Raw genomic sequence first — 22,566 nt, forward strand, 5'->3', positions numbered from 1 at the left:
ACCGTCTACATGAAGTCAATCCCCCCCATTTTTAGAATTAACATATATTTTGAGAATTATGTTGAATTGTGCAGATTGTATTACGATATTAATATTTAGATACAATGCAGTACGAACTTAGCACGATTTCCAGAATACATTAATTTTAAAAGAAGGGAGCTAACTTCGTATAGGCGCATCAACTCCGGATTTCCGAAGATTGCCGAAATACGTTTGTCTATGCTACATTTTCACGTGCATTTTAAAATGCAGTTTCACTGACATAAGGGGCTAGATCGCCATGTTGGTATGGTTGATGAAAGTCAATCGCGCACCTTGACGAAAAAGAATAAATCTCTCTTTAGCAGCAGGAGATCAGGCATTCTCTCTGTTCAGTGAGGTAATCTCTCGAGGATCCGTGACGTCACCGTCTAAACTCGCCGTGGAAGACGTATCCGTTGAAAACGTCATGGACATAAGTGTGATATTCAGCCGAGTCTTACAAATTAATGAGTCGCTCATCGTTTTGTAATCGAACTATTTATAATACACACGTATCTTTAAAATAAAAAAAATTATATTTCTAATGGCATATAAGTCTATTTATTTGTTAAGGAGGTTCTCGCGTTACTTACTCGTTGGAATTTATTCGTAAAATTGTGCAACACGATTAAAATAATAATATAAAAACATTATCAATGTAATTCGCTATAATGCCATTATATACATTGTTTTAAAATAAAAGTTACAAGATGTGTCTTTTTTTATTTGATGTACGAACGTTAAATAAACATCTTACAACTTTTATTTTAAGAATATGTTTATATTTGACAATGAAGATGTATAACATTGGAAACAAACATGTCCATTACCTAGTACCAAGAGGAATGCTTCTCCGACTTTATTGTTCATTAAGATGCGATGACAAGTGAATTACTGCTCGCTGAAAAAGAGAATGAATGGAAAATATACACAGGAGAAATATTTCTCAATACCAGTTCTATCGGCGTTTTGTTAGAAAATTTTTTAAATTTTTACGTCTTGAAAATTTTGTAACAAAACATGTTAATAAAGAATCAACTAATTATAGTTGATATAATGACTTACATAGTCATTTAAAATCTAATCTTTAAGTTATATTAAATAATTAGATTTCGCTCATTTCTTGCAATGCAAAGTATAAAGAAAAAACAGTCTAAATCGAGCGGTAATGAGGTTTTTAATGAAGTTATATTAAAAATAATTTCTTAAATAAAGAAAATTCAGTTTGCATGAAATTAATTGTTCGTTTAAATAAAATAATAATACATCACTAAAATTATCAAATTATTCGCTCATTTTTTTTTTTTTCAAGGTAAAAATTTACCGATAAAAATTTACCGGTAAAATACTGAAGATTTTTCTCTGCAGCTATAGACGAGCTTCTCTGTAAACATATTACGAATGCACTTTTGCATTGCGGTCGAGTAAAGTGCGACTCTCGAAGGAGTGACTTCGACAATGGGTATCCATTTCATGTGTTCAAACAAAAGCGTTTTGCATTTCACTCTTGTTTTTTCATACACATTATTCACGTCACCAGGTAACGTTACAAAGTACGAAAGCGCGCATTGTTCTTTCTTTGTGCATTGTAGATGTAGAGTATGTAAATTTAAAATTGTAACATTATCAGAATGTCAACAATTATGTTTTGAAAGTGTTATTGTGTATCATAATATTATATTTTGAGATTAATACCTGAGTATTGTTATTTATTATGAGACATTATTTTTGTAATACAAGACAATGTACTATAAAAAATAATATCTCCCTTATATCTTTAGACATTTTAGAATACTACTTCTCTTGATTATGATACAGGAATGCTAGTTTTTATTTGGTTTATTGTTTGTAAGAGCTATGAAGTGGATGGAAGCGATCGAACGGGAAGCTCGAGAATCTCGGAGGTTTGGCGTCACGGGATGAATTAGCTGGCGCTTGGCCGGTTCGCGTGTCACGATAACTACGTTTTTGCTGACATCACTTGGTTAGCTCTCAGTAATTGCTGAAAATAGTTCGGATGAATCGTCACCGATGGCGATTCCCCCCGACGCGTGAACAACACGAACTTCATCCCTCGACGCGGGACAATGTCGAATGCCGGAGGATGATAAAAATAGCCGCGGTCGCTCAGATTCGACTAAATTTGCACGACCGAGTGCATCTTCAGAATATGTGACTGAAGAGAGTGACGTGTTGCAGCTGTTACGCGCGAAATGACATGCATGAAGTACATATTGCATGTTTGAATTATCAGTATATTATTATATATATAAATAAAAGTTGTGTAATAAAAAATATTATTATTATAACTATCTTTAAATTAAATTTATGCTGATTTTGAAATCTTAGAGATTTTTTTGTCACGCGATTGATAAACTAAAATCTTTCACTGTTTTATATTTATTTGTTGGTCGCATCAATTGAAACCAAATATTAGTTCTCTTTCAAGATCAGTAAGAACGATTTTTATATCAAAGAAATTCATTCACTTTGATTTCTTACTTTCAGGCACATTTCAATAATTGTGTATCTACATATTAATACATATTTTTATAATACTGTGTTTTGCTTTCATTCTGCATGATAGACGAAGTTTTGCCAAAATTTAGTCAAGTTTATACTGACTATAATTAATACCATCCCATACAAAATTCAGATTCTGCAGGTATTCATGATCGGTTGGCGATCGCTCAACATGTGAATCACTATAGTATCTATCACTACTCGTTGAAGATCTATTAGCACTTTCGTTGCGCAAACACGTAACGCTTTTTCGTTAGCGTCGCTTAGAGACACGCATTGTGAAGGAATGATTCCATCTTGATTCCATAAATGCATCGCGGTAAAATATTTCCTTGATAACGCCCACTCGATCTCACTCGTATCAAATAATTGAGCGGTGATTGATCTATGGATGAATAAGGATGAGTAATAAGACTTTACGCAACTGAAAAGGAAACTCACAGTCAATGAAATCTCTTTGCGAAAGGAAGTTACTCACTCATGAATAACAAATTTCGAGGCAGTTGTATTTTTATGAATTAATTATGACTCAAACCGTGCATATTTAGATTTGTAATATGATAACAACTTTAAAATAAGATTTTTCTTTATGTGAACTAATTTCGCGGTATTAAAATAAGAGAGAGAGAGAGAGAGAGAGAGAAGAAATTTTTACATTAAATATGATATTAAAATTTAATCTTTCGCTAATAACGATCTCTTGTCAATTGTCAAGAAGAAAGATTCATAAACATAATACGTTTGAATTAAGAATGTTTCAACATTACCTACCTAATAACAGAATATATATATAGTTCACTTTTACAGAAATTTAATATTAAAAGATAGTGATTAATTACTTCTTTTAAGTATCAAAACACTGTTCATCAGTGCTTCTAAGTATTTTTCAATATTAACAATTGGCTAGTATTAAATTGAAATTTTGTAGAAGAGCTTTATAAGGTGCTTGCTTACGCAGAAAATTGATTTATCTTCTCTCTTAATTTCACAGATTCTTCGGACATCGTAGATTGTAAATTAAAGTTGATTCTCGGTTTAATATGGACCCTGATCCTGCACTATTCGATCTCTATGCCCATGTGGGATGGCGATGACGGCGAGGACAAGGGCGCTACCCCGAAGCAAAGGCTGATGCATTGGATCCAATCGAAGGTTCCGGATCTGCCGATCATGAACTTTACCTCCGATTGGAACGACGGCCGCGCGGTGGGTGCGCTTGTTGACGCGGTTGCACCTGGTCTTTGCCCGGATTGGCAGGATTGGAGCCCGAAAGATGCGATTCAGAACGCGTCCGAAGCGATGGGTCTCGCTGACGACTGGCTCAATATTCCTCAGGTTTGCCGTAGTATTTTCTATTACAATTCATTTTGATTTTAAACGAATTAAAGAAAGATACGGAATAAAGAAGGCTTGCTTAATTAATGCTACACTAGACTTTATTAATTATATATGACATTTTTACCGACATTAATTTTTTAAAAGATGTTATTACAGTTAATTTAATTTATAGACCGTATTAATTAATAGTATAAAAACTAATTTGATATGTCAGTATCGACATATTAATTTTTAATCCCATAGGAGCGTTCCATAAATTATTTTATTCTCTCGTTGTAGCTCATTAAACCCGAAGAGATGGTGAATCCAAACATCGACGAGATGTCGATGATGACGTACCTATCACAATATCCCAGCGCAAAATTAAAACCAGGTGCACCTCTGCGCCCCCGCACAAACGCAAACAGGTAAGGACAAATCTTTGTATTTTTAAACGCGTTATCACGTGTTTTATATTTTACGTATTCACTTTTATATTTATTTATTGCAAACAATTTCCTTTATTTTTAAATACTCTATATGCTGTTTTATTTTCTAAAATTATATTGCTCACAAAAAATGCTATAATCTGTACAGTTTATTATAATTCCTTTAAGGATGATCTGACTGTAAATGATTTTTTATTTCGATGTACGGTATTTAGTAAGAATATATAAGAGATGAAATGCGCGCGTAGATCTCTGTTACAATGATTGTGATTAATTAATCAATTTATTTCATTTCTCGGTCGCAGCATCCCACCGCCGCGGTAAGTCGCGCAATGATCATGTATTGTGACGGTTTTTGCGCAATTAATGTCCGCCGCCTTAATGAAATCTACCTCTTAACTCAACACTCCTAATCTTTCCTTTGTACATTGTACGTAAACGCTTGATAGAGTAAAATAGTAAATAAACTGCGTAGTGCGCGGTTAGCGAATACACGATTTGCAAACTTTCTCAAGAGAAAACGAGCGAGAGTTTGATTAACACGATATTGACAATAATTTAATAGCTGTTTGAGTTTTGCAAATCAAATAGATATGTTTCTTATTTCAAAAAGCTTTACTATCTAAAATTTTTATGACGATTGGACACTCTAACTTTCACTCTTAAAGATTGAAAATTGAGCGATTCTTTTTCACTGGCTCATTTTTATACCTTTTAGAATGAGACTCTATTCTAAAGAATTTAAAGGATATGTAATACTGTTCATTTCTCTCTCTCTCTCTCTCTCTCGCTCGCTCGCTCTCTTTGTACAGTCACGTTTGTATGTATACGTGAAAGTTTCACGAATTGAACTAACTGGATAGCCAGTGTCCACAAATCTGCGAAATGTCGCGCTTGCAAATTTGTTTTTGAAAGAAACGCAAATCGTGCAACATTATAGCACAAAGCAACGCTTGTAATCGTCTGGCAAATGGATTTACTTAACATATTGATGTAACAACGTCGCGGCCGCTGGCTGGCAGTTCGCAAGGTATCTTTCTCAAAGGTGTTTTCTTGTACAGAGTACGCGCTTATGGTCCCGGTATAGAACCAACCGGTTCAATCGTCGGTGCTCCTGCCAATTTCACCGTGGAAACCTTTTCCGCCGGCAAGGGTAATGTTGATGTTATCGTCGATGATCCCAAAGGGAATAAGTTACCGGTAAGGTCCTATTGAAAGTATCGTTATATCAAAATGATTATTTGTTCAAATATAAAATATTCAGATATTTTAAAAAATTGGTTCGAATTACATGAATTGTTCCTATATACATAAAGATCTAGAATAGCTTTTTATATACGTTCCAAATGTTTCGAAAGGTTGAGAATAATTTTTTACAATTCTTTGATGAATTCGAAATGAATATTACAACTTGCAACTTAACAATATAATTGTAATATAACAGATATTAGATGAATGTAACAGTTACTGTTAGTATTTACCAGGAAGTAATTAAGCTTATTATATGGGATTATGAAAGGATTACAAAATTATGTTTGTAATATTTTGAACAGTTACTAATTTGATTTATTTCAGTTAGATTTAATAATATTTTTTTAATTTATTTGATTATCAAGATGACGAAGATCAAAGATGGCAAAAAATTGTTTAGAACAAAAAAAAATCTTTTATTTTATCAAAAATGTGAACTAGACTTCTAAAATTTCCTAAATCAAACGCAGAAATCCGTATGCCGTTTTAATATCAAGTAGATACACATATAGTAGTCCAACGGCATCTATTGAGCACATTGTCGGAAGTCGGAAAATATTTTTATCGCAGTCATAAAAATTATTCCACAGAATGTGGACACGTGTGATGTAATGATTATTTATGCGCTGTGTGATTATTACGTATTATCTGAATATACGAGTCTTTGCGATATACATAATACTACGAGTTGAAACAAATACCGTTTTCCTTACGTCGTAATCTAATAACGCTGACTCAATTGCGTTTTCAAGGTCGATATCAGATTCAATAAGGACAGGAATCTGACTTACTCGGTGTCATATACTCCAAAAATGGAAGGTCCGCACAAAGTGAAGATATTCTTCGCTGGCAGAGAAATCCCGAAGAGTCCATACACCGTTAATGTCGAAGGACACGCTGGTGATCCGAGCAAGGTCACGGCAAGCGGGCCGGGTCTGCAACCGGAAGGAGTCATCGTGAATAGACCTACTTTCTTCGATATTTTTACAAAGGACGTTGGTCGCGGTGTGCCTGAAGTCATCATCTTAGATCCACAGGTAAAAGATGTCTCTTATATAATAATGTAGCGACGTCCTGCAACATAGACGTACTGCCAGTTAAACGGAACATCTTTAGAACGTCACATTATAATCCAGACGCGCCTGAGGACATCCTATGGACTATCAAATGATCATCTTTTTGTTATATACATTTACATAGGACGTTGAAATCCAAAATCATATGAAGATATCCATCTTTAAACAATTTTATATGTACATACAGCACAGGCCTTCAAAAGCTATCCTAAGGACTTCATTTTTCAAACTTTTGTTGTTAATAACTTTTTAATGGAGGACGATCGCTAAGTAAAACCTGCGGGAGGTTACTCAGGGTCGTGACCTTGACAACATATGTCAAAATCAAGGTCATTGGAGATTTGCTCCCTTTTTTCTGCAGTTTTACCAAATATTATATAATTAATTCATTATTTAATAAAAATTTTAATTCCTACATGAACACTTATGTCTTGACTCTGATTGGCATTTGTACTTTAGTGATTTATATTCTCTAGAGCCTGTTATTATTTTTATTATATATAATATATTAAATTATATTATTATAATAAGTCTTACTACTTCATTAAAATATTTTTACATGTAATTTATTACAGGGTAGTAAAACCGTGGTGTCAGTAAAGCTGCGTCAGACCTCGCCAGACGTCTGGAGATGCGAGTACGTATCGCCAGTGACGGGTCTACATTCCGTCAATATATTCTTTGCTGGCAAACCCATACCCAGAAGTCCCATTGGTGTCAACGTTGCACCAGTTTCCGATGCAAAGAAATGCAGAGCGTACGGACGAGGGTTATTGCCTACTGGCGTCCGCGTTCAGGATATCGCCGACTTCGTTGTTCTCACTAAGGACGCTGGTGAGGGTGTACCGGACATTCGCGTAATCGGTCCGGGAGGCGTCAATCGACCAGTGCAGTAAGTTATTTCTTTTAGTTTGTAAATATTAAAAAAGATTCTATTACTTTTAAGATTTTATTTTGTTTCATATTTTATTATTTTCATATAACTGTTTATGTGTTAATGAGAAAAATCAAACATAAATGAATGGGAAACACTTTATGTATTTTATTAAAACGTTAATGAGACAAAACTTAATTGTCAAGAATTAATATAATTAATAAAGCTCTGTAGAGATGCATTATTTATCGACTATATTGTTAAGAATTGTAAGAATTATAAATAAAATTATAAAAACTTCGTTTTTTCAAATTTGTAAAACAAAAAAATAGAGCAAGTGTTAGAATATCTTATGCGAGATGTTTTATTTTAAATTTAATTATCAATTTAATCAATGGCATTGAATTACTTTAGAATGTCCAAAACTGACGCTACAACTTACAAATGCTACTATACGCCGATTAAGGAAGGCCGTCACGTAGTAATGATCACGTATGGCGGTAGAGAGATTCGCAAGTCGCCCTTTGAGGTCAATGTAGGTCCTTACAAGGAGTCCAACATCAAGGCTTTTGGACCAGGTCTGCACACCGGCGTCGTCGGCCATCCAGCGAAATTTACAGTAAACACAAATGGTGAGACCGGCGCCCTTGGTTTCTCCATCGAAGGCCCATCCAAAGCGAAGATAGAATGCAATGATAATGGCGATGAAACCGCCGATGTTTCTTACTTGCCCACCGCGCCGGGCCAATACGCGATCCATATCTTCTGCGATAACGAGGACATTCCTAAATCACCTTACATCGCGTCTATTTCGCCGAAGACCGACTTTGATCCAGAGAAGGTAAATTCAAGTCTCTTTATTTCATTATTAACATTTTTTTTGTAATATGTAACCTTTTTTTTACATAAATCTTTTTAAATACAAAATTTAACGTGTATATATTATTATAAAATCATAAGATTTTACAGCTTTTTACATACAATAAATTTAGGACTAACTAAATAAATGATAATTGCTTTTATTGACTCGGGCAATACAAGGAAGGTATCGAATATATGTTACTTTGTATATAGGTTGAAGTTTATGGACCAGGAATTCAGCCAGAAGGTGTTGCCAAAGACGAACCAACGAATTTTACAATTGACGCGAGAGAAGCCGGTCAGGCGGCTCTGGAAGTTACCATTCAAGATGCTCTTGGAAAAGAAGTTCCTATTAGATTAGGCGACAACCGGAATGGCACTGTTCAAGCGTATTACACACCTATATCCAGCTCCCCGCATGTTGTGATGGTATAATTTCAGAATATTGATTTCTAAAATCTTCAATTGAACGTTTGCTGCTTATTATTTATGACGATTCCTTGAAACATGCTGTTTTAGTCAGAAAAGATTAAAGTATAGTCAATGTGAATCTTTTTTAACGGAATAAAATCGGTTCTATTCAAATTAAAATATGTATAAAGAACCTCGCACCAATCTTATAGAAAATGTCTTATAGAAAACATACTTTCAATTTCAGCCAATTTAATCGAGGGACATTTTCCATAAGATTTGTGCGGGGTCCTTTATATAAATATATTGAATTGCATAAAATATTGTTTCGCGTTGAACGTGCGTTTAGTATAAGAAAAAAATATTATTTAAAAAGTTACTATAATGTACGTAAATATATAGGAACCGATGTACAAAAATTGTATAAATATAGGTATTAGAAAAAAGAAGTATAACATTGTTCTTAAATATATCTTTTCCTTCAGGTGAATTATGGCGGAGTCGCCACGAAAAAATCTCCATATAGAGTTAAAATAGCTTCACCCCTGAATCCTGCTATGGTTTCCGCTTTTGGTCCTGGTCTTCAGAAAGGTGTGAAATCGAACGTTCCCACACATTTCAACGTCGACTGTCGCGAGGCTGGCCCCGGTGAATTGGACGTTAAAATTTTGAATCCTGAAGGCCGGGAACTACCAATTTCGTTAACGAATAATGAGAATGGCACGTACGTCGTAGACTACATGCCCCCACAACCAGGAAACTATACTGTGAATCTCAACTATGGCGGATTGAAGGTACCCCAGTGCCCCATTAAGGTCAACGTCCAATCTCATGTGGACGTGTCCAAGGTTAAAGTGGACGGTCTGGAACCAAGTGAGTACAATTATCGAAAATTTGTTAAGTGTTGCCTAATATTTCGATTACTGTACGCGCTATTATTTCATTTAAAATCAGATTTAATCAGATGTGTTACTAATCGTAGATATGCTCAAATCAAGATATTAAGTTTATGCAGCATTTGTCTCATGAAATTGGGACAATGCCAATGGTTGAACACACACGTAATAGATATCGCGTTATTTGAAATGATAGTAAATTTGATAGTGTGTTTTGATCAATAGTTTTTTGTTATTATCTCATTTTTTTGTAATACATAAGTAAAATATTTTTTATTTTTTTAATTACTACAATATATTGGATTAATAAATTAACTTAATTAATAATATTATACGAATACGTGTATAGTACACTACTCAACAAAATCTAGGGAACACTTTCGAACAAGCTAAAAATTGGGCAATATTCAGAACACTGTAACTCGGTGAAAAATCATCGCAGACAAAACATTAAAAAGGCAAATTAAAGGTAAAAAATTTACTCTTTCGACTACTGCAAACCGCATTTTCATGTAATTTTTATCTCACGCCATAGACCTTTGTAAAGTTTGTAAAAAATTTTAGATTTGACGGATATCCATTTATGTTTGTATAACTTCATAAAGTATCAGTCATATTAAAATTTTAATTATAGATTTCGAAAGTAAAGATTTCAACCTTTAAAATGCTTTTTTAATTTTTTGTCTGCGATAATTTTTCACGAGTCAAGGTGTTTATAATGTTGCCCAATTTTTAGCGTGTTCGAAAGTGTTCCTTAGATTTTGTTGAGTATACTACCTAAATACTTTGGAGTAAATCTCACTCCAAAAGAATAAAATTTTACTCCAAAGAAGTGAAAATTCTGCTACTCTTCTTCAAGAATGATAGAACTTTCACTTTTTCGAAGTGAGATTTCATGTTAAAGAATTTAGAGAGTAGATAGACTATTAATACACACAAGAAATAATCAAACATTTATCATTATCTATCGTTACATATTTGACTGAAATAATTTTATCACAGTAAACATTTTATGAAGAAGAAAGCCATTTACGGTCAAAGCTGGATCACAGTGCTTATTATAATTTTGTATACAGATATTGGTTTATTGGAGATGTAAGAAAATTTTGTTAAATAGATTCTCGGCAGAAACAACAATATTGGAACGCCAAACTAATCGTATTTGTACAATCTAAGGATGACACTATATTACTTAAAAAAAGAGGTGCCAATTTACGCAGAACTAGGATTTCGTAAAATGGTGAAAACCATTTTGGTAAATTCCAAATCCTATTTCTGCGTAAATTGGTACCTCTTTTTTAAGTAACAGAAATACACTATTATAGTGTCATCCTTAGATTGTACAATACGATTAGTTTTGGCGTTTGACGATTTGGATTTTACCAAATCCTATTAATTTAGGATAACTCGGGAAATATGGCAATTCATGTGTTCGCTACTATCGTACCATTTGAAGCACATACAAATGCCACCAGGTGGAGCCATATTTGGCTCATTAAAACGCGAAAAATCGCGTTTGGGCGCACCGTGGGATTGAACCCGGGTATACAGATTGCGAGTCAATCGCACTGAGTGGTGAGCCACTCGACGCCACACATTTGATATGGTATGCCGAAGGTATTAAATTACATGATTAATATAAATTAATATAAATTATATTATATTAGATAATATAAATTATTATACATGTATAATATGTTATTAAGGACGTTCTCCGAAAAATCCATTTTCTTTATGGGAGGGACTACATACGCAGTATATAAAATTCACACAATTATAATAAGCACTGTGATCCAGCTTTGACCGTAAATGGCTTTCTTCTTCTAGTTTATTATTGTTTATCAATTATACGGTCCTAAAAAGTTTCTAGTATTTGTTAAACATTTTATGTTTATTATATTTTAATTTAGTAATTTGTTAAACGCGGTTAGCGAGAAGGATTAATAAATGCAATTAATTTCACGGTCAAAATAAGATTTTACCAGTAGGTGTATTAGCAATGCATTAATTCGAAAATAAATCGTGCTAAAATCGCACTTCTTCCAGCAGTAATTGAGAAGATAATTCTTGCCTCGTGATACATAGCTGATATTCTTTTCGGGGACATTTCCCGGGGCGTTACCATGATGCGTGTATCTAGCCTAGATATTCGAAATACACGTTACCAAGGTCTCTTCTCGGATAGATGTTTTGCTGGAGCGCGAACCGATGTTTTATTTATAACGGCGCTCGCGAATTCCCCACAGTTGACACGCACACAATTTCGCGTTTCGTCTAAAAATATTGCACTTTTCGCTCCACGCATTGCTCCTTCGATGTGACTTTACCTTACTGGAAGGAAGGCAGCTCTTAGCATTGAAGACGTCACGATAAAATTCGAAGCCAATAGCTTTCGAAAAAATCAATATACATTTCGATATTAATAAATAATCAATAATGTGTTAAAAACAAGGTTACCATATATATGCTCTCTAAATTCTTTGGAGTGAAATTTTGCTCTAAAGAGTCAATTGAGCTAGTCGTAATAAGAAGAGTGGCTCAATTTTTAAGGATGAAACTCTCTAGAGTGACAATTTTAGAGAGTAAATAAAATAACGAAGTAATATAGAGAGAGAGGGGGGGGGAGAGAGAGAGAGAGAGAGAGAGAGAGAGAGAGAGAGAGAGAGAGAGAGAGAAGCGCCACTTACAATCAGAATTGGATGTTGGAATAATACATATGTATGTATTGTATTTAAATAAATCTTATTACAGCTAGTGCGCTGATCACTTTTTAAATTTGCAACGCAACCAAACTGACATAATAATAATTTTCCAAATTTTCATTGCTAGCATTTTTAAAACCTGTAAAGAACAAATAATTATTTCTGTGCACGCGCTGGATAATATATTCATTGCAATTGAATGCATCTTTTAACCAAGACACGTTACCAATTTTGTAACCGCGAGAGATCTCTTATTTGGAATACGCTCTGCCTAATTTACACATTGTGGGCTTATGTATGTAGCAAGTGGCTTTCTCTCACAACTTGGTGCATAGCCAGTATTTGAAATTTAACGTTATATGGTAGGCTTTGCGCAACGAATGTCTGGTCGTACTTGCTGGTGAGTCATAAATATATATTACAATTAGTCGTCCAAATTCTCGATCACGCTTGCACGTTTAATACATCTTTACTCTCTAAATTTTTTGGAGTAAAATATTACATTTTAGAATGAAAATTGAACTGATCTTGAAAAAAAGTTTTACTCTTCAGAGAGAGAGAGAGAGAGAGAGAGAGAGAGGGAGAGAGAGAGAGAGAAAGAGACTGAGTGAGAGAGTGAGTGAGTGACGATTCACCCTACAAGTTTTAGAGAGTATTATTCAGTTTTTCTTTAATCGTCCCTTCGACGAGAACTTCAACGATGATTTCACCAGCAAGTCGACGTGACGTCCGTTTGCTGCTCACGGGCAATCGTCCCGTCATGCAAGCACAAGCGAAAAATGCATCGCGGCTGACCACGAGAACCCGCAAACGTCCTCGCAGCGGCTCCGGTGAACAGCCTGCAGCAATTCCGCGTGATAACGCAGGAGGCGGGCAGGGCGGCGGACTTCCAGGTGGCGATCACGACTCCGTCCGGTAATCGGGTCAAGGCGCACGTGGTGCCGACTCACGAGGGCTACCTCGTTAACTTTACCCCTACCGAGCTAGGCGAGTATCTGCTGGGAATCAGCTTCGGCGGCGAGCCAATCTCGAAACAGCCGTACCGGCTGACCTGCGTCCATGGTTCCGATCCGGGCAAGGTGCGCGCTTCGGGACCTGGTCTTTCCCACGGTATGGTGAACAAGCCGGCCGAGTTCGTGATTGACACGCGTGGAGCTGGCCAAGGTGGTCTCGGCGTGACTGTCGAGGGTCCTTGCGAGGCCGCGATCAATTGCAGGGACAACGGTGATGGCACCTGCTCCGTTGCTTACCTGCCTACCGAGGCCGGCGACTACGGTATCAACATCACCTTCAACGAACAGCACGTGCCGGGTTCGCCTTTCCAAGCCATCATCGTACCGGATGCGGATCTGTCCAAGATCAAAGTCAGCGGGAACGGCATCCAGCCACACGGTACCGTTAAGGACGTCAGCACGGAGATCGTTTTGCGATTGGAAATTGAGAGAATGCTGTGACCTGCTCGTCTCTGATTTGCGTGACGAGTTTTGTATAGCGCGTCTCGGGATTTTGTAGGAATGATTTTAAACGATTGTTTCTCGATCGTCGAGATTTCCTATTGACTTTCGAGGAACACATATTAGATATTCATGCATATGAAATGATTTTTCAAGTTGCACGAACGTTGTAATTTGATCTTGAGGATAACTCGTTATGACTACGTTGAGGAAAATATTTTTATCGATAGAAGAAGGTACTAGAAAATCTCGATAATTATTCTGAGACGCGTTGATGTTGCGATGCATGTGTGTCATGATTGCACTTTCATCGTTGGTTATCATGACATTTCTTGCTTTGGGTTTTCTGATCGTAACCATATTTTAATATACACACTTATTGTAAGACACTTGAATGAGCTTGAAGAATACTAGAGGGCATGTTTGTAAAAAAAGTATGTACGAAACAATACATTTAAGTCTTTATTTCTTTCTACGAGCATGGCCTCATTTTCAGTTTAAAATCCAATATGCCATAAATAATAATCTTATATGTTATTATGATTTTTTTTTGTTTTAATCATTTAGAGACTGCAATTATGTTTTATGTTTTTACAACATGCGCTTGCATTGTTATTTTAATAAATACTTGATTGAATTAGGTACTTACTACGTATTGTTTAAAACAAGTAGACATTTGATTAAATCATAAAAACGATATATTAGGAACATAATTAAATGTGATTAGTCAGTATTTATTGTAGAAATATATTTAAAAATTATACATCTAGTATAAATTTATTACGACGTATTAGTTGTGTGAAAGTATTTTGATAAATTTAATATTGAAGTTTGTTTTTAAGATGTGTACAATTTTATATTACTACTTTATATTAAATTTCAATCTGTTAAGAAAATACGCAAAATTTAAAATACAAGACTATAAATACATATTTTCGCTGTTATAAAATTCATCTTCGAAAAAGTCTACAGCTTCTACATTAAAAGAACAGTTTTTCTAAAGCATTTAAAAATTTAGTTATAAAAAAATAACTTTATATATTGGATCATCAAAATAATTATATAAAATATTCAAGTTTGTTGCTGGAATGTCAAAATTTTGTGCAGCATAGTTCATATCATTCTTGAATACCCTACATCATTACTTTGATGGACCAACGAAGTTATTTTCAAATTTGTTAACTAAATTTTTTAATACTTCAGTCTTTCTGTGTATTATAAAAATACTTCACATATCATCAAATATCAATCTCGAATTTTTACGCATGAAACAAAATATAATAATCTAAGATACATAATTTTTTAGAATAACAAAATTTAATTTTAAAAAGCTACTATTTAATATATGTACATATATTAGATATGCATTTTTATAAAAAAAAAAACCATTTGAGCGTTTTTATTTAATCATTTGTTGTTATCGCATTTTACAGGTTTATTCGTGAACAAGCAAGCGACATTCACGATAGACACGAGAGACATCACCAAGTCGAAGACTGATGATGGTAAGGTGTCCTGTATCATAAATAATCCCAGTGGCGGTAAAACCGAGAAGCTCATCATCCCCCAGGGTGATGGCACCTACTGCGTCAGTTACACGCCTTTCGAAGAGGGTTGCTACACCATCGACATTCTCTACGACAACGTGCCTATCCCGGGTTCACCATTCTCTGTTAACGTGCAACGTATCTCCGATCCCAGCAAGTGCCGTGCATATGGTCCTGGTTTGGAGCAAGGCATCACGAACAAATTGAATTCTTTTACGGTGGAGACCAAAGGTCTGTAAGCCAATAATTCGATCAAATTCTTAAAATGTTGTAATTTTATATTACCTGCAAATTGTATAATTTAGAACATAATTATCATAGAAGTTGGGAAATATTTTTATATAGCGAAGGTAGGAAGAAATAACGTGTATGCGATCTTCTTTCAGAGGCTGGCAATGGTGGCTTGGGTGTGTCGATTACGGGTGACGGAGAAGTCAAGGCGGAAGCCAGGGACCATTACGATGGTTCCTGCACTGTCGAATATATTCCCACGGAACCTGGTGACTACGAGATTGACATCAAATTTGCTGAACAGAGCATACCTGGTTCACCATTCAAGATCAAAGTGGTATCGCCGAGGAACGTGATTGCTTACGGACCCGGTTTAAATCCTGAGATGGTACGCGAGGGTGTGCCTGCCAAGTTTACGGTGGATGCATCAAGGTGCAATAAATCGGAGCTGCTAGACGTAAGCCTATATTCTGACAAAGAAGGGCGGACTCAGAAGCCGCAGATTAAAAGCAAAGGTGACGGCCTATATGAGGTGACATATCAGCCACCGCCTGCTGGAAGTAACGTGAAAATTGACGTTGCTTTCGATGGCGAGAACGTCAATGGTAGTCCGTTCCATGTGAAAGTATTGCCCTTCGTAGAACCACACAAAGTAACTTTGTCGGGTCCCGGGGTATCACCTTTTTGCACTGCCTCCTTCCCAATTGACTTCATTGTGGATACTTCTAATGCTGGATACGGCGATCTTGAAGTGCAAGTTGTGGTAAGTATAGGATTTCATAAAGTGTTTAATATACTATATTTACATATCTGACTTCGAATGATAAAAGGGAAACTTATATGTTTTATTTTAAAAAGTAACTTAAACTTATTAAAAATAATAATTCGTTTTTTCAGATGCAAAAGATTGTCGCGAATATTGATTGCTGCGTATCAAGAATAGAACACAATTAAATTACAGACTATAAAACTTTTCTAAATGAATTTTTTAAAATAATTTTGGAAGCCTACAATAGAGAGAGAGAGAGAAAGAGAGAAAGAGAGAGAGAGAGAGAGAGAGAGAGAGAGAGAGAGAGAGAGAGAGAGATCATGGATTCTGGTGAAGTTATTATAAGAAAGCAGTTATTCGACATCTTAAATTTTTATTAAATAGTATCTCATTGACAAAAACATGGACGTTGAATATCCAAAATGAAATTAATTATCTTCTTAGAATTCAAATCAGAAATTCAAATCATTTCATTTTAATTATAATTATAACAAAGTTTCCAAAAATATAATTTTGCTTTTTTTTACATTCGCGCGCGGTAATACAATAAAAAACTGTTCGGCAAATTTATTTTATAAAATATTTATGTTATTTTTTTTGTACACTTGTGAAAATATATGTATGTATTAAATTGGCAATTAAAATTGATTTAACTTTTATATCTGGATATTTTAACATTATAATTATTAATATTTGAAGTTATGTAATTACATAAAATCTAACACAAGAATTAGATGTTCATTAATATACATTTGCATTAATATACGTACAAAATGAGAAAAAGTATAGAGATATTAATAGATTATAAATACAAGATCAAGTTATTCTTTTAAAATTGTAAAATGTGTTATTGGAGAAACATCAAGATATATGAGATACTAGATACGTTCAAGAGCTAGCAAAACAGTTAACTTGCTAACCGAGCGATCGAACATAATTGGGTTTTTCTTATGGATTCGATCAATTACATTCAACGGTAAACAGTTTAGTTGTTTTTTCCGGAATATTTTCAATATCACTAGTAAGTTGACCTATCATATTTTTGCACTTTTATAAATTGTCCAAATTGTTTCCATAGTAGTTGTATGTATGGTATATATATGTATACGTATACCAATCAAAACTTTCGCTTTTGCCAACAATAGCAGTCAATCGTATTTATTATTATATCCGAACGCAAATATACCTGATCAGAGTCGCGGCTGTAACGAGCAATATAGGTCGTTCTAAGAATTACAACTCAATTTGATCCCTCTTATAAAAAAGATTTATGTATTTATACACCAAGTGACTCGCGAATAATCGAACAAGTAGTATGAGCAATCTTTCTCATTTATATTTTCGGAATTAATGCCTTTCTGAATTCCTCTTTCAGGGACCAGATCAAGTGCCGCGCAAGGTAGTAGTGCAGGATCTCGGCGACGGAAAATACAAGGCAACCTATCTGCCGGACGACTGCGGTCGCTACAAGGTCAATGTAAAATACGGCGGTAAAGAAGTGCCGTGCAGCCCGGTGACTGTGCAAAGCACGTCCACCGGTTTGGCGGATCAATGTAAGATCAAAGAGGGCATTCAGCACACTTTGGCTCAGGGTGAGGAGTACTGCATTACCGTGGACACTGAAAATGCAGGCCGCGGTGCAGTGACCTGCCGCATCCGCTCTACTTCCGGAAGGTAAGCACTCGCGTGACTATTTCGGAGAAGATGAATCAGAGAGAGAGAGGAGGGAAGGGGAGAGAGAGAAAGAGAGGAAACATTGTGGAAATCTTTAAAACTTATTGTCGTTAAAACGTTTTCATATTTATTCTTCTTTTGCAGTCAGAACTTTAATTTGTCATTATTTGTATATACAAAACACAAATTTTTTTATATTTTTTTATTATTTATAATTAGGATACTTAAGAAATATTTTTTTAAGAAAAATATTAAATATTAAAAGAATAATATGTAAGAAAGGAATTAAGGAATTAATATATATATATATATATGTTAATTAATCAGAAATATTTAATTTTTAACTTAACTTTTTAAGTGGTCTATGTATCTTTAATATTTTTTTAAATATTTAATTATTTCTTTATTATTTCTATAAGAAATACTAATTGATAGATAAATTCTAATTCTTTCATGTGTGTTTTCTATTTATTAAATTCCTCTCAAATCTTTGTATTGCAATTCTCAATAATAATTTTATTCTTTGCACGTTATAATTTGTATCTGACTAATCTTGGAATGTATATATGTATACATGAAAGCAGATCATATTTTTACACTTTCCTCGTATTTATATTTTTCGATCTTCACCAAGCTTCCAGACAAAAATTCTATCTTATTTTAACTTCAAGGCGCCGTCGCGACTTACTTATTTTTAATTTATAGATGAATTTGAGAAAGATCTCTCACATCTTTTTCGTATAATAATTGAATAAATGTTAATAAACCATTATTTTATTCTTTTGTTATATTACATGTTTCTTATACATAAAATTATATTATTATACAAATCTTATATTCCTTTTATAATTATTTGATTTATTTTACAAATTCTAATTATTAAAAATTATTTTTCCGAATAAATAATGTATATTTCTTGATATACATTTGTCATTAAACGATAAGGATTGCTATAAATTAACGAATAGTACCGGTTCAACAAGCTAAAAAGCAAGAAAAACATGTTTTATTTTGCTGACTTACAATCGTATATGGGGATTAGATCTGGAGTGTGTAAAGACATGACTAATCGGCCGTAAATCGTGTAACAAATCCGATAGGAATCAGGATCGTGGCACTTTGCCATGGTGAACGTCATGTATGAAGTGATAATAAGTAGATCGTCGCGAATCTTTGGCCAGTCGCACGCAGTAACTGTGCCGACTACCATATCTAACATTGAAATTAAATGTCGGTTTAGTTTAATCTGAAAGCGAAATATACTTTTAATAAAACTTGGCGTCGACGGTAGACGAATCAAGGGGAATGATTATTTAAGAAACACGAGGATTGATTTCACAACAATATATATATATATATATGTATATTTTTCAGCAATGATGCTGAATTGCTAATAGAAATGAGAAAATTACTTTTGTGCAATATTCATCTTTCGAAGTTACACTTAGAAAATACTAAATTTTGATAAATATTTGTTTGAATTGTTCTAAGTAAATATTTACTAAACATGTATTTATTTAACACAAAAATTATTAATTTGATTTAATTATCATTTGTTTTATTGAATAAATATTTATTTACTATAAGTGAATGTTTCTCCAGTGTAGTTGTATCATACTCATGTGTTTGCAATTAAATTAGTGCCAGATTAATAAATTATATAATGTTGCACATACTTTTCTAATTGTCACAACTGATGCCAGACTATAGATCACTTTACGTGCTCTCTTTAACCACATTGGCGAATTTCGTAGTAAAACTTTGTTTCAGACATTCGTTCACATCCATTTGTTTTATAGTTTATAGTGACAGTTGAGAGTTGGATTTGTATTAAATTTAACTCCACGGTATTATTTGACATACTGTAAAAAACTGCACGATATTACTCAAATATATTATGCTCCTTGTACCATACATTTATACGAAAATATATAAATATCAGAAAAAATATCTGAAATTGACAATGTTTAAGATATGATTTCGATTACATTATTATATATATATATATATGACACAATTAAATGATAAATAATTATATCACTATTAAAGATTACTTTTTAGATTTCTTGTAATCAAGAGAATTTGCAACGTGGAGATGGATGTTATAATACCATGCATCTGCGGGATTATATCCTTCGTGAATATTTCGGGATTTCCAGAGAACACGTGCATTTCTTATTCTACATATCGCGTGCTTTTATGCGTAATCGGGCGCATGCCCTCCAAAAGATTGTCACAACTCTAATCAATTCGACTATAAATGCATGCTGAATGCTGACAGTGGTGTACACAGCTGCTACTTCATAATTCATCTGTGATATTCCGTGTTGTTCAAGTTGGCAGTGAGTGTCTTCTGTCGAAAACACACTTTGAAACGGGCCAAATTCTTTATTCCAAGTGCACCAAGTGACAAGATGTCACATTATATATATGTCTGGTATTTTGTATAATAAACCCAATTTTATTATACAATTATATTTTACATGATTATTTTATAATAACTGACGTTTTATAACAATTAATAATAATTTACAGTTTAATGCAGTACACAAAAATATCATATGAAGATGATTTATAATCCGATTTTATTTTGTACATTCTACGAATGTTAGTTTTTATAAAAAATGAAATTTTTTTTATAGAGAGGAAAAGTGTTTAGATAAATAATCATGCAATTTAGATATACATTTCTCCGTAGAACTTTAAAATATTTTTTTATGCGATAATTTTTTATATTACTATGATTAAACCACATTTTTCATTGCTGCAGGTATAGATGTAGAATTTAAATTCACTTTTTATTACGAAAAAAAGAGTTTTTAAAGAAAAGGCTTTTTTTAAAGTTGCTTACCTTAAATTTAAAAATCGAAGTAATTGAGAATAGAATCGCATGAAGGTATTTGAAGCATTTACATAACTTATTGCTGAATGAAATTGCAGTGGCGCGGCATTATGAAAATATGCAACATGCGTAAACATTTCTTGAATGGATCTTCATTCTATATTTTAATCTGTGAATAATACGTCTCGCTTTGTGATTTCAGCGAAGTCGTTGACATTGACATAGAAGACAACGGCGATGGCACAGTTAGCATTTACTATACTGTTGCTGATGCGGGAGACTACACCCTTAGCATTAAGTTTGGCGGTCAACCGGTGCCTGATGGATTCTATACCTTCACAGTGAGTCATTGTAATTTTTATAATCTAACTCGCGAAATCATTATTTTTTCACATCGGTTTGTACAAAATTAATGTAAAAAATTAATGATGTTTGAAGTTTACGTGAAATTCAAAATTTACCATATTAAAGAAATGTTTGAATGTGTACCTATATTGTAAAATGTTTCGGCAAATATACCGCAGATCCATCCAGTAAAATACAAAGTAATTACAAGGAGTTGGACTGTGAAACGCTAATGAAATTGCCGCATCTTAATATTTAATGCTTTAAAAATTCTTTCTATGAATAGAGCAACGTACGATGAATACGAATTTAGAAATAAATTTGTAAGCTAATGTTAAAAAATATACAATGAATAGTTTTTAAGGCGAGATCTAAGAATGGAACAAGGGATGCGTCCTGATGTGTAACTTCGTTTTTAAATAATTTCTGAATATCTCGGTTCCCTCTTTGATGAAAAGTCGTAAGACAAAGGGCGAAGATACGTGAAGCTTCCTCATGTCATCGTCTTCTCGATCCAGATGCCCGGTGCTCTCGTCGACGATGAGCCCCGGGTGGGTGGGGCGCGAGGTGTATCTAACTATAGAGGCCAACACGTAGTGCAGGATATTGTCGCGTAGTCTCCAGTGAAACAGTCCACTGCGAAGGCTCATCGGGACCGCATCCACCGGCTCGTTATCGCACAAATCCTCGCCTATCATCACATGGACCCCGTCGCGCCGTAACACGAATTCCGCTCCAAGTAACACACACATGCATACATCTTTATCTCTCGCTATATCTTCTCTATATCTGCTACATCTCTCCCCACCTTACAGATCAACTGTGTGTATGTGTGTGCATGTGTATCTGTGCGCACGCGTGCGAGTGCTGCCGTCATCAACTGGTCCAGAGTGCCTCCGATCGCAAATGCTGGAACGCCATTTAACCTGCTAAAAGTGGAGAGTCACGAAGAACTTTTATTAATCCACAATGATGTTTGATCAGAAACTATCTAATCTAATTTTGTAAACATCAGAAACTTTTTTTTTTTTTTTTGAAATATGAACATTTCGTGTCATTTAGAATGAGTTAAATAATAATTCCATATACAGAGAACACACTTTATCCCAGCGATCTTCGTGTGAATGTTCTCAAGACGTTGGAACGTTCCTCGGAATATTCTATAAGAAATAAACGTAATTAAACATTATTTTTTAAATCTTTACATATTAATATGAACAGATATGTATAGTTGGACATATCGTCCGTCTATTTATTTAAGTCAGACGACTTTCTTCGCTAATTATCAACAGGGGAAATCTATATACGTGTATATATTTTTCT

General features: G+C 34.2%; 1 protein-coding gene across 3 annotated transcripts in view; it reads left to right on the top strand.

Moving 5' to 3' along the window:
* cher (filamin A protein cher) overlaps nt 1-22,566 on the top strand; it is a 51,166-nt gene that overhangs the window by 7,545 nt on the left and 21,055 nt on the right. Inside the window, exons 3-16 of one of the 3 annotated variants that reach the window (XM_018540944.1) lie at nt 3,536-3,879; nt 4,162-4,289; nt 4,616-4,630; nt 5,372-5,510; nt 6,314-6,598; nt 7,213-7,529; nt 7,926-8,352; nt 8,586-8,801; nt 9,269-9,656; nt 13,204-13,773; nt 15,269-15,613; nt 15,769-16,376; nt 17,758-18,056; nt 21,101-21,239. In XM_018540944.1, coding sequence (XP_018396446.1) covers nt 3,536-3,879; nt 4,162-4,289; nt 4,616-4,630; nt 5,372-5,510; nt 6,314-6,598; nt 7,213-7,529; nt 7,926-8,352; nt 8,586-8,801; nt 9,269-9,656; nt 13,204-13,773; nt 15,269-15,613; nt 15,769-16,376; nt 17,758-18,056; nt 21,101-21,239 — 4,220 coding nt within the window. Of the gene's footprint in view, nt 1-3,535; nt 3,880-4,161; nt 4,290-4,615; nt 4,631-5,371; nt 5,511-6,313; nt 6,599-7,212; nt 7,530-7,925; nt 8,353-8,585; nt 8,802-9,268; nt 9,657-13,203; nt 13,774-15,268; nt 15,614-15,768; nt 16,377-17,757; nt 18,057-21,100; nt 21,240-21,883; nt 21,983-22,566 lie in introns of those variants that run through there. The other 2 variants (XM_018540941.1, XM_018540943.1) reach the window with 2 other exon arrangements.

This window comes from Cyphomyrmex costatus, unplaced genomic scaffold (genome assembly GCF_001594065.2).
Source record: "Cyphomyrmex costatus isolate MS0001 unplaced genomic scaffold, Ccosl1.0 scaffold273, whole genome shotgun sequence".
NCBI classification, from domain to species: Eukaryota; Metazoa; Arthropoda; class Insecta; order Hymenoptera; family Formicidae; genus Cyphomyrmex; species Cyphomyrmex costatus.